Raw genomic sequence first — 13534 nt, forward strand, 5'->3', positions numbered from 1 at the left:
TCTTTTTGCTTATGTATAACAATTAAACAAGTAGAAGTTATCACATGGTTTTTGTTTAGCTCAAATGTATCTTATGCTGCTTACAACAACTGATTGAAAACCAACTCCTTATCGAGAGCCGAGGTTTCAACCATGGATAAAAGTACAGTAGAACCTCAATTAACCATCATCCTTTTAACCCTCACTCTCTGTTATCTATTTCCCCACTACAGTGCTTAGATTATTTTTAAATGCGATTTTATTTCACTGAACGAACATTAAACAAGTACATCATACAAAATAACATTTCTGTATTGCTCTTCTATTTAAGTAATTTAAATATAAATATGTATTATTCACTTGTACAGGGTTTAATTTCTTCCTTCCAAAACCTTTAAAGTTAACTGTACATGTTTATAATAGGACTAGAGGACCCATGCTGCTCCGCAGCGTTAAACTAAAAATATAATATCCAAGAACTAATCAAATTTATAAGTTTTGATGAGTAATACAGTATCTTGATACTGATTCAAACGATCAATAACTCAATTTAAAGCCTATAAATACAGTACTGATTATTTTGAGTCTAAAACATACATGAACAATACTGAAGCCATTGATTTTTAGTCATAGAAAACCCTTACGAAAAAATGTTTATGTTAGTTTTTCTCCTTGCGTTTGCTTGAAACTCGTCCGATTTGAATAACTAATACAGTAGCTTAAATGAATGCAGGTATTTCACTGATGTTCCTTAGACCAAAATAAGTGGTGAAACACATCTTAAATTGAAGTAAGAATTTGAAAATTAATCAAATTTTTTTTTTTCGGTCAAATTATACAGTAGGTAAATATATGCCAATGCATTTACTTCGATGGCCGATGCTTGATGTGAAATCATTGCGTGTATGCCTTCAATTTAAGACCTGAATCATGAAAATCGGTCGTATAGAAGAGCCAAACGCACTCGGAAAAGAGAAACCAAATTTAACTCCCATAAGAAATACATCGGGAGAAAATATGTATAAGCCGAGTGGGGTTAAAGATAAATATATGCCCATATGCTTGATGGCAAATCTTTGTGTGCATACCTTCAATTTGAGATCTCAATCATGAAAATCGGTCGGGTAGAAGAGCCAAACGAACTCGGCAAAGAGAAACCAAATTTACGTTCTATAAGAAATACATGGGGAGCAAATTTCGTTTACGTATACACCGAGTGGGATTATAGATACATTTATGCCGATGCTTGATGGCAAATCTGTATTTGCATACCTTCAATTCGAGACCTCAATCATGAAAATCGGATATAAACAAACTAAAATAAAAATGGGGTTATTGATCACTGGTTGTCGGTAAATTCCAAAATAATTACATTTTTTATTGTATTGAAAATTCAGCAGCTCGCTTCAGGTACGTCCGATCTTAATAATCAAGGTCTCAAATGAAAGCTGGTATTTCACTGAAGGTTCTTAGACCAAAACATATAGGATTACATTATAACCGAGGAAATATATTTTTCAATTGAAGTAACAATTTTAAAAAAATCTAATTTATGTTTTTTGGTCAAGTAATACTGTAGATAAATGAATGCTGATGCTTGATGGCAAATCTACGCGTGCATACCTTTAATTTAAGACCAAAATTATGAAAATCGGTCGGGTAGAAGAGCCGAACGGACTCGGGAAAGAAAAACCAAATTTATCTCCCAAAAGAAATGTACAGGGAGCAAATTACGTTTGTGCATAACTCGAGTAATACGTCAGATAAATAAATGCCGATGCTTGATGGCAAATCTACGCGTGCATACCTTTAATTTAAGACCAAAATCATGAAACTCGGTCGGGTAGAAGAGGCGGACGGACTCGGAAAAGAAAAACTGATATTTTTTAATATATAGATTTCTTTTATTCGTCTATTCGTTTTTGTTCGTCTTTCGTTCGTCAGCTCCAGGTCCTGAGGGTGAAGGCTAATAGAGGTTCTACTATTTATTAATTAAGTATTTATTAATTTAGGATATTCATCTACCGTATCTATTATTCATTAATTGAGTTTCATTTTATTAATATGTACGAGATGTGATAAATTTGTTTTCCTGATGTCTGTTTTAATTGCTAGTCCCTAACTTGTAGGTATGTATTTTTTCTTTTATTAGCTAGTCGGAAACTACACTAGTTTATATGTTTATCCCTGGCTAGGACAAATAAGACACAGTGCCAAGCAATCTGTCATTATAAATTAAAACTTGTATATAAAATGTTAAATAAAAAAGTATTTTGATGCATAACGCCTAGTTAAAGTCTTTTTTTGAATCCAAATACATTTTCAATAAATTTTTCAATCAATCATTCCAAATTCAAGTTTTAATCAAAAATTATTTTTTAGTTCAATTCATCATTTGAATGGATTTCTTTGAAAAGCAAATACAATAATAAACAATGCTATTTTTACTTGGTTAAAGAGTTTGTTAATGGCAGTTTTGCCAGACCATAAATGCTAAGGATATTTTATTATAATATTGACCGATTAAGACAGTATGGACAGTGTTTAAGTAAGATTAAAGTGGACTATGTGACATGCTCTCAAGTAGACGTATTGGTCAGTGCCAATGATTGTGTACAGAACAGCAGCATTAGAACCTATTGCTTTACAAACTGTTATTTATGTTTGTAGAAAGTAATTAAAATGGAAGAAATCCAGCCAAAGCAATTGAAAAAGTTGATATATTCAATGTCTCATAAGATCTAGGTTTACTTCACTGATTCTAATAGCTCAATTTAAGTTTTCCACGGTCATTAGCTACTATTACTTTTTCTCCCAGATAATAAAAGTCCAATAAATAGTAGGTTCTCCATTATGGTGACAGTATGAAATATTCTAACTAAGTAGAAGCTACCGCTACAAAACAAGCTCAATAGAAAAATTCTAATGCTGAAATTTTATTAGACCACTCATTCTTTGATGTCACAATGACAAACGATATTTTTTTTTAGTATTAACACTTTAAACATATGTAGGACTATTATAATTTGTAAAGGGCCTATCTAACAGAATAACTAGCTTGTGTTGTGGATTGTATAATTAATTGTTATTGGTACTATTCTATTATAAGTTAATAGAATTTAAAACTAACAACTATAATACAGTCTCTTATGCAATTTTAAATATTTCCCCTTGCCGTAACTAAGTAACTGACACACATGTATTTTTCATAAATAACCTAATGTGCCGATTTTAGATAACTTAGAGTATTTCATGTGAGGACTAACTATGTTGTTTAATGGCTTGTTTCTAAGATCTATGAATAAGCTATGTGTAAAAATTAACAGAACTTCTGGAAAGCAACAACTTGATGGATAAAGAACAACATGGGTTTTAATCCGGCAAGCCTTTGATTAGTGCTAGTGTTTAGTTCATTGAATCAGTAATAGATTCGGTGGATAAGAGAAATAATGTTACTCAGGTCTTTATGGACCTCAGCAAGGCTTTTGATAGTGTGTCACACTCCAAGCTGGTAAATATCTTGTTTTGTCTGGGTATGAAGGGGAGAGCTTTAGATTGGTTTAAATCATATATAAATAACAGACAACAATATGTAGAAATGTGACAAACAACAAAAAGCTAAATTTTACTTCATCTTTGGAAATGTTAAAATATGGAGTGCCACAAGGATCAATCCTGGGACCACTGTTGTTCATATGTTATAACAAAGGGTTTACCAGATAAATTAGATAATGCTGAAGTCTGTCTATATGCTGATGACATTAGCTTACTTGTATCAGGTAATACCCATCAAAAAGTAGAGTCAATAGCAAATAATCAATGTCCATATGTTTAAATACTTTTTTAAACAAATTAAACCTTTTAGTTAATATTTAAAGTAAAGTGCATATCTTTCTTAACATATCAGAGTAAAGCTCAACATACAATTTTTATGGAAGGAAAATGTCTAGAACTTCAACATTTTAAATTCCTAGGGCTGGTATTGGTCAAAAATTTAAATTGGAACCTTCTAATTGAACATCTTGGCGTAAAATTTCATCAGGGATTTTTGCTCTGAGAAAAATGTCTAAACTATGTCGTTTGGAAACATTAAAAATAATTTACTTTGTTTTTATTTTCTCCCACATCTCCTTTGGTACAATCTTATATGGGGCAACCTTCAGTTAAAAAGAACAATTTTCAAAACTTGGTATTCTTACTGTTATTGCCCAATACATCTTTGATTTGATCTTGTTTGTAAAGAATAATTTACCAAAATTTGAATCCTTGGGTTCATGCCACAGCTATGGGACAAGGCACAGACGTAAAATCAGTTTGTCTAATCAAAACTTAAAATCTTTGAAAAAAATCTTCAAAATCTTCATAAATGAATAACACCTCACCTAAAAGCATGTCATTCAGAAACAGGTAGGATTACGTTTTATAACCTTCTATCTGATATTTTACAAATAACAGACAAAAATAAGTTTTAAAAACAACTAAAAACTGTTATGTTATCCAAGCCTGTTTATTCCCTAGATGAATTTGTTGGTTGACTATGTTGTAAATTTGTAAGTTATAAGTTTTTGTTTTTTTATTTAGCCTTTTTATATATGGTTAGTTTTAACAATCTATCTATATATTAATAGGCAAGCATGTTTCTTTAAAACCTTTTTTCTCAGCTCATGTGCATCGCAGGAAAAATCTTCGCATACTGTTAGAAAGATATTTTTCCGTAGGTGTGCAGAATCCCTTTAAAAATTAAAATAGGCTCAGAAATAAGCACAAAAAATTAATTTGAAATTTGAAAAAAATTAACATGGGCTTTATGGGTTTCTATGCTGGTGACGAAATAACAACAAAATATAAACAGAAAATCAAAACAAATTGAAGAAACTCCAATCACATGTTTTATTTACAGTATGGGGTGAAAATAGAGAAGTCTGTACATTACAAATCTTTGGTCGAGTTTCGACCACTGGACGACCTCTAGTATAATTTTATTGTATTGACGCCATTCTGGTGCAACATGTTGTACTCTTGAATAAAGATTATATGACTATGGCAAAATAATGCTAAGTGAAAATCAATTTAAAATATAGCCACACTACTTATTCCAAGTCTAATTGACACACCGACACCAACCCATTTAGTTAAGCTTGCCCAAGCGCAAACAAAACGTAACCAAGAAACCAAACCTGACAAAGCGCACTACCTACCTTCCTTCTGTAGGTAAAGCTCCTTCATCTTAGCTCGCTGTAATCCAAACTCCTCTCTCATCTGTTGTTTCTCACTCTCATGCTGAGATGCCTGCTCCGTCAGCCGTTGTAGTTTGAGGAAAACATCTGCATGAAGCAAAGAGCAAACAGTGCGGCTGCTGCGTAATGACTGCATACTGCGTAATGCGTGCAACCCGCCACAGCACACCCAGCATGCATCGAGTGCAGAATCCATTTGAAATTGTTGTTAAAAAAAATTGTTTGTTGTAGGCCTACAGTATTTTACAGTCAATGAATCACAAAATTAATGATTGATTTCCTCTGGCTCCAACTATCTCCTGAACTGAAACTATCTCTCATGGCTAGCTGAAGAAATCATGCCTTTATAACTTTTAGCCTATAATTGAAATTTTCAACTTGGCCTACATCTTAAAACGTTTAGTAAAATTTGCCTCAGAGAAAATATAGATAAACTTTTAGGGACTTCACAGAAAAATTAACCATTTTATGGTGACAGTGTTTACTGTTGATATTAAAATCAACAGAAACGAAATATAAGTAGCACGTGACTTTCAGAGATGAGAAAATGGTTAACTAAAGATTTTGAGAGTGAGGGGAGGGAGCAATGTTAGGCTACCTCATAGGGATCTCAGAAATTGCAAATAATTAGGCTTACCTATGCTGTTTCTGAATTACATGCTTTTAGGCGAGGTGTTATTCATTTATGAAGATTATTTGTGGGCTTCTTTTCACATTTGTCTGCGATGTCCAGGACTCCTCAAAGCACACATATACAAAACACGTTGATGCCATGTGCGATAGGTGTTTTGTGTAAATGTGTGTTTGAGTGTGTTTTGATAAGCACTGGAAATCGCAGACAAAAATAAATGTGAGTGAAGCCCACAAATAATCTTCATAAATAGGCCTAATTACTTAGAATGACGACACCCAAATTTTATTTTTGTTATTGCCTTTCCTCAATAGCCTACTTAACTTACTCTCTGTTGGAAACTTCTACCAAGTGGCAAAATACAGTGTCAATGAAGAAATAACCATTGACTATCTTCGTCAAGTGCAAGAAAAAAACGCCAATTCAGTGTCAAGTGAAGTGTAAGATTTAACAAAGCAACAAATGGATTCTGCACTTAGTTAAAGGCCTATAAATACACCTAACTTAGATCTTATTTATTTTAAAACATTCATATTCATATAATAGGCTAATATACAATAGCTAAGTTATTTATACACGGTGATATAAATAGCCTACATACATAAGCTACAACTTATAATTTTGAATTAACTTAAGGCCTATCTCTAGGATTATCATCATAATTTATAAAAGATAGAGGTACTTTCCTGTTAAAGGGAACATTCATTTTTATAAATGATTTTTTTTTATATATCAATATTTTGTTCTCCTTTACGGTCCATATTCCTTCTGTTTTAATATTTTCAAATCAAACGCATTTAAATTACACATTGACAACTGATCTTGTTTAGGCAAAATAATATATACTAGTGTACATGTTGCTCGAATACGAGCAATTGCAAAGTATTACAGGGGTTATTTCAAAACCAATAACAGTCATATTTACAATGAGTTTAAAAAGAGTCAACTCAAAAATATTACCATTGTGTAACTCAGACCCTGATTACCTGGTTATCTTCGTTATTGATAAACCTAAAGCATTCCGGCTGGTTTTCTCATTCTCAAAATGCCTCGCTGTACAGGCAACACATGTCATTGATAGAGGGTCAATTGAGAACGAAAAGTCTTTTAGGGGTAGTGTTGGAAGGTATGGGGGTTTAGTGAGTGGGAGAAAAGTTCGCGCCGTTCCGGCCAAACCTCGCATGCGGGGTTGGTTCGGCAGATTGGCCACAACCTAAACCCCAACTCTCACTTGTTAGCTGCGGAGAGCTACCTTCTGCCACTGGGTGTTGGTCCACCTACAGAACCAAGTGAGGGGGGCCCTAGACTAAGGTGTAATGCGATCCGTGCCAAGAGTCTTGTGGCACTGGGGGCTTAATATTCAGTGTCTTAACGGAGCCTTCTGGGAACCAGGGGTAACCCAGTCGTACACATCCCTTACCTCTCTAATCGGGTCACTGGGGAGGTGGACTTAAATACCCGGTATTCGTGAGAACAATGTAGACAGTCTGACCCAAATGGAGGAGGAAGGTCTACTGAAATCTGACGATGACGACAAGCTCGCAGAAACCGGAAAGGAACGAAAAATGACTTTCCAGGGGCGAGTTGCAAAGATGGAGGATAGCGGATGCTTTAGCCAAAGGCGAAAAGGTGCTATCCAGAAGTGAGAGGAGGCTGGTGTGGGCTGCCAAGCACCCTAACTCTGCTGCCTGCAAAGCCAGTTCCTCCGGGAACTAGGATGCTGGGAAAAAGCAGAGCAAGGGTGGTATCCCCAAAGCTGACTCTAATGAAGCCTCCAGGAAGAAAGGTGGAGGCTGTGCTGACGCAGCCACAAAGGATTGGCTGGTCAAGCAAGTTCAGGAGCTGAGACCTTTCAGGGAAATCTCGCTACGGCTTGCCCCAGCCAGAGACCTTGTGAAAGCTGTGAAGGTATATTTATGTGCCCAGCCCTACAAGGTCTGCGTATGAGATCCCTTGGCCTATTGATGGGAGATCAAAGGGAAGAACAGGTCACCATAGTCAAGAGGCTCTCACGGTTCACCAAGGACCTGGGATTTGACGGAGAATGAGGACCTGTGAACGAGGGTGCACAATAAGCTGTTCTAGCTGCGATGCAATCCCATGGTAACTTGTAAGCCTAGAAAAAAAAAAAAAAAAAAAAAGGGGTAGTGTTAGTTCGCATTCGTAACCTAATAGTTGAGATTGTCCAAGGTCAGGTGCTGACGTGTACGCCTCCTGTCTATGTTTCGTTGTCGTCGCGTCGGAGGCATTTAAAAGAAAAAAACAACAAATAAACAAATTATAGCTACACAAAACAACGATAAATACACAAATTTAAGTTACAATCATGCTAACACGATCCGTCATAGCGACACAAAGCAACGATAAATACAAAAATTCAAGATACAACCATACTAACACGGTCCGTTTTCGTTTTGGGGGTTATGTTTACACAAACTCAAATAGTAAATAAATTTACTCAATGTGTTTCATTGAATCGAAAAATAACAGCAATTAAATTATACAGCTGATCAAAACGTAAACAATTATGTTCTTCATAAGGATAACATAGGAACTTTCAAAGCCACTGGGGCAGAACCCAAGGGACCTTGTCAAAAATGTAAGGCCAGTTTGCAAATCTACGCGACACGCTTTTTCCAATGAGATGTCAATGGATAAAATCGGTTAAGAAATGGCAGAGGAGTTCAACCGACAAAGTTTCATGTAGCGTATTAATTATATAGATTAGGCCCTATGGATTAAGAAATGAAACTGTTCTACACTAACCTAACATAACTAACCAAACTTGTTGTAGCCTACCATTTCAAAATTCCATTTGATAACTACCGTACTTAACAGAAAAGGCATGTGGGAAATATCAAGCGGAATTTTTAAATGGCCCCAAGCTTACAGCAAGTTTAGTTGCGTTATGTTAGTTAAATTTAGATCAGTTTCATTTCAAAATTATTTTTTTTATTGTTTGTTGATAGGCCTATATTGAACAATATGTAGGCTACTTATTTATCGTAGTTGTCAGCTGATGTGTTTCAATTCCTTAATATTGAATATCCGATATAGGTAGGGCCTATATCGGATAGATAACTTAGGACTATCGAAAAAAAATTATCGATAAGAGAGAGAGAGAGAGAGAGAGAGAGATACTTTATTACATGAGCGTTAAGCTCAGCAATGGTGTCAAAATTACAATAAAACAATAAACATTTATTTTTAACAAAAGTCAAAGTCTCTTCCACAGAGTGCAATGAACTCGTCGATGGTATAGACAGGGTTCTCGATCATCCAGTGTAGCATCCTCTTCTTAAGGGACATGGAGTTTCCATTCTTAATGGTCGAAGGAAGGAGATTAAAAAGCTTGGCCCCGGCGTATGATGGCTTCCTGGAGTATCTTGAAGTGTCATGTGCAGGTAAGTTGTAGTTTCCAGCATTTCTTGTGTAGTGTGGATGTACATCAGTGTTCCTGAGGAGGTTTTGACTGCTTGCATACACAACTACTTCACATATATATATAGTGGCAACAGTTGGAATCTTGAGTGCCTTGAAGGTGTTCCTGCAGCTTTCTCTCCACTGAAGATCTCCGAGAACTCTAATGGCTTTTTTCCTCCAGGTGAGAACCCGACTCATATTCTCTTTAGATGAATTCCCCCATAGAACAATTCCATATCTTGTATGGGACTCGACCAAAGCGTGGTAGGCCGAACGAGTAGCTTCAGGTGTAGCGACATGGTTGATCCGCCTTAGAGCAAACAGGGAAGAACTGAGTTTGTGACAGAGTAAATCCACATGCATATCCCATCGCAAGTTGTCGTCTAGGATTACGCCAAGGTATTTGGTGAACAGAACTGTTTCAATTTCTGGAGGAGATGACACTTCATTCTTTAGCCTTCCAAAGAAAAGTTGTGTTTTGCTCTCGTTAAAAACAAGATCATTGTTGAAACAGTAATCCCTGGCTCTATTGATTGAAATGAAATTTTCAATCTCCAAAGTTTCGGCAGATGAGTTGCTGGTTAACAGTACTGAGTCGTCTGCAAACATGACAGTATGACTGTGTGCCTCCATGTAGTTCGGAAGATCTGCAGCGAACAATGCGAAAATTATGGGACCCAGTACTGAACCTTGAGGGACTCCTCTGGCAACATTCATCAGCTCTGATCTGAAAGAGACGGTTTTGCCATTTTTCGTGGAACTGATTTCAACGACCTGGCGCCTTCCTTTCAGGTAGGACTGAAACCAGTCCTTAGCCGAGTCTCTAATCCCATAGGCTTCAAGTTTCTTGAGGATAAGCTGGTGGTCGAGGCAATCAAACGCCTTACTCAGGTCTAGAAAAGCTCCACTAACAGTCCTTCCGGTTTCCAGATTGTCAATGATGTACTCGACGATCTCGGTGATTGCCGTTACGGTAGATCTTCCAGGTATAAAGCCATGTTGTCCTTTGGGATGATGCATAAGTCGTGCCAGGACAATTTTTTCTAAAACCTTAGAGATTGTCGAGACAAGCGATATTGGTCTATAATTGCTTATATCTTCCTTGCAGCCTTTTTTGTGAAGGGGATATAGGCTTTTGCTATTTTCAGCTCGGGTGGAACAGTGGACTGAAATAAGGATTTGTTAATTATGAATGTGAGAGGCAGACAGAGTTCTTCAATACAGGACTTTAAGAGTCTGGAGGATATGTCATCAACTCCAGTCGAGGATGACGACTTAAGAGAAGTTACTGTTGCTAACACTTCTTCATTAGTGGCTGGATAAAGAAAGGTCATGTTATGTTCTAGGTCAAGGGGCTGAAGCACAGGGATGGTTCTTGAGAGGCCATCATCACTGTTTGCGTTTAATGTGTCCTCCGCAACAGTGGTGAAGTATCTGTTGAAACAATCTGCTATGGTTTTAGGGTTATCTATGGTTTCACCCTCGCTCATTATTTTCCAGACCACATCCCTCCTCTCCTCACAAGCCTTTCTCTCGGAATTGACAATGTTCCAAATCCCCTTAATTCGGTTGCTGGATTGGGAAATCGCCAGAGCATTGGTCTCACACCTGATAGTTTTCAGCGCTAGGTCGTACACTTTTTTCTTTTGCGTAGCATCAAGCTTGTCCTCATCTCTTCCAGTCAGTGTATATCTTTCCTGGGCTATTCGAAAATCATCTTTTAGTCCAAGTACGTCTTGGTTATAATGAATCATGTTCTGCCCTGACCGGCGAACAATAATAACGAATAATAATGAATGTTCCCTTTAACAGTTGGTTACCAGATAGATTTACCAGTCAATTGACTAGTAGTCAATACTTAGTCAACTTTTGAGGGTACGGTAGGGTATCAATTAGCCTATGTATTATTTAGGCAGTGGATACGCGTCCGGTAACTGGACAGGGATTGGGCGTCCGGCAGTTACTGTCATAACCTAACCTAACTAACCAAACTTACTGATAACAAAAAAAAAAATTGAATCAAGGTTAAATTCTGATCATAAAATAAAATTATAAATGCCTCAAATTATAACAAAAGATGTACAGTTAAAAAGAAATAGCAATCCAAGCAAAATCCTTGAAATGTTAGTGTCACCGATGGGATTCAATCTAGAAACCTCTTGTTCATCAGCCAAGTACTCTATCTACTACACCATGAACACCGATGGCTGTACTTCATATCGTTGTGGTAATGGTGTTCCGGGCCGCCACTGCCGGATGCCTAATCCAGGTTCGGTTACCGGACGTATCCTCTGCGTATTATTTAATGTAACTTAACTAAGTAACTTTTTATAATAGGCGTCCGTATGATTTAGCCTATATAAATTGGTTTGTTTTATTTTTTAGCATAGTTTTGACGTTACCTATTGTAGGTATTTATTACTTAATGGTATAATAAATCTCTTTAATCCCTTGAATGATTAAGTTATTTCATAATCTAACCTTCTAGGAAGGCCTATTTAACTGAATTAAGTAACAAACAGATACTTTAAATGCTATACTTAGTATTAAGCCATTAAGTCAGGGGAAGGACATCACTATCTGCTTGTTCATTAACTAAGTAAACCTAGAATGCTCAAGTTCCATCATAGTTTAAAAGTAGCTACACGTCAGAACAAGGATTCAAAGATGTTAAGATAACTTACTAAAAATAAAAGATTTTTAACATCAGGTTAGATGGTTAACTCCTAGATTCATACAATTGCAACGTCAATAGGCTAGGCCTATCTTAGGGTACAGTTTCTTAACTGGGCTACGCTAATATCTATTGAAACTATCGATTTGATTAGTAAACCTTCATGCGATTTTTTCACCATCAGCAAGTTTGGTTGGTTAGGTTGAGTTGTGTCGGTTGTGATAGTTTAATTTTAAAATAGATATATTTTAAAATATTGATTATTAAGTTAATCAATATTTTCAATTCGATAGTTTCAACCGATATTTGCGTAGCCCAGTTAAGAAACCTGTACCGTAAGTTAACCTTATCTTAAGTTAATTTGTAGGGGAAATTCAACATTCATCATTATCGATCAAATAGAATAAATTTCCTACTACCATTTTCTTTTATCTGATGTTACAAACAAAACTATGTTCTTAGCCTTAAAATCCTATGATTAGGCACTTACATTCATGAAATTACTTAAGTTAAACTCAAACTAGATGCATGGCTCAATCTCAGGCCTAAGTTTGATCAGGTAAGTTGCGAGAATCATAATAACTGATGAAACTTAAAAAGAGTTAGGGCTAAGCCCACAAATTGTTATTTTCAATGCGCATCTTACTTATTGGGTTCGGGCACACTTCCATATCTGTTGGCATAAACAACCAAATGAGTAATATTGATTATTCGATTGTTTAATTCGATGTATCGTTTGGTTAGCTAGGTTAGGTTAACCTTACCTAACTAACCAAACGATATATTGAATAATCGATATATCAATCGATATTTTTGTTCAGTTTTGTGCCAACAGATATTGAAGTGTACCCTTGGGTTCCTTTGGGTTTACAGGTGGTTATCACTAGGCTCATTGACCAAAGGCCTGCTGTAAAGATTAAAATATTAAAGGCCTACCGATAGTAATTATTTGAAAATTCAAAAATATAGGTGCCTAAAATTGTACTTACCATTATCATCCGCCACACTGTCTTTCGATGGGTGAGTCGATTCGTTTTCAGGACTTTCCATGACTTAACTTTAAATTCAGTCTGACTATCAGAGTTTCAAGAAGGTAAGTCAAGGCGTTTGAGCTTAGTTACTATCCTATTGAACCTTTTGTTGGGACTATTAGCCTTTTGTTGAGGCTGTACTAAGCCTAGGCCTCGTTGATAACGATACACCAATGATGATTGTTTTTGGGGGGGAAACTGTAGTATATAGTTATAAGATCAAGACATCGGTTGTAGAGTTATTGAGTCATAGGCTAATAGTTTCTCCTTAAAATGAATTATATAATATTAACAATAAAAAAAACCTAAATTCCTGACATCTGCTAAATGAACCCTACAAATTTGTAGCTGAAACTTCAGTTTGTTGAATTATAAATTCGTCATCAGTAAGAAAACACTTTTACGGGAACTAGGCTTAACACGTAAATTCTAATCTGCTTTTATCAGCAATAAACAAGTAATGTAATTAAATACTTCCATTTATAAATAAATCGGTCCCTTTACATTAAAACCAATGACACAATCAATTTGATGACAGATGAGATGACAGAATAGGACT

The 13534-nt window shown here is 35.9% G+C and overlaps 1 protein-coding gene across 4 annotated transcripts in view; it reads right to left on the minus strand.

The window, feature by feature from the left end:
• Positions 1 to 13534, minus strand: part of LOC128987340 (rab GTPase-binding effector protein 1-like) — a 74060-nt gene extending 60526 nt beyond the window's left edge. For 2 of the 4 annotated variants that reach the window (XM_054408134.1, XM_054408133.1), the window contains exons 1-2: positions 12934 to 13534; positions 5178 to 5303 (exon numbers count right to left, since the gene is read on the minus strand). In XM_054408134.1, the coding sequence (XP_054264109.1) occupies positions 5178 to 5303; positions 12934 to 12994 (187 nt within the window). In that variant the 5' untranslated portion in view covers positions 12995 to 13534. Of the gene's footprint in view, positions 1 to 5177; positions 5304 to 12434; positions 12535 to 12933 lie in introns of those variants that run through there. The other 2 variants (XM_054408135.1, XM_054408137.1) reach the window with 2 other exon arrangements.

This window comes from Macrosteles quadrilineatus, unplaced genomic scaffold (genome assembly GCF_028750875.1).
Source record: "Macrosteles quadrilineatus isolate MER2022 unplaced genomic scaffold, UCM_ALF_1.0 Scaffold_2__2_contigs__length_208266976, whole genome shotgun sequence".
In the NCBI taxonomy this organism is placed as follows: domain Eukaryota; kingdom Metazoa; phylum Arthropoda; class Insecta; order Hemiptera; family Cicadellidae; genus Macrosteles; species Macrosteles quadrilineatus.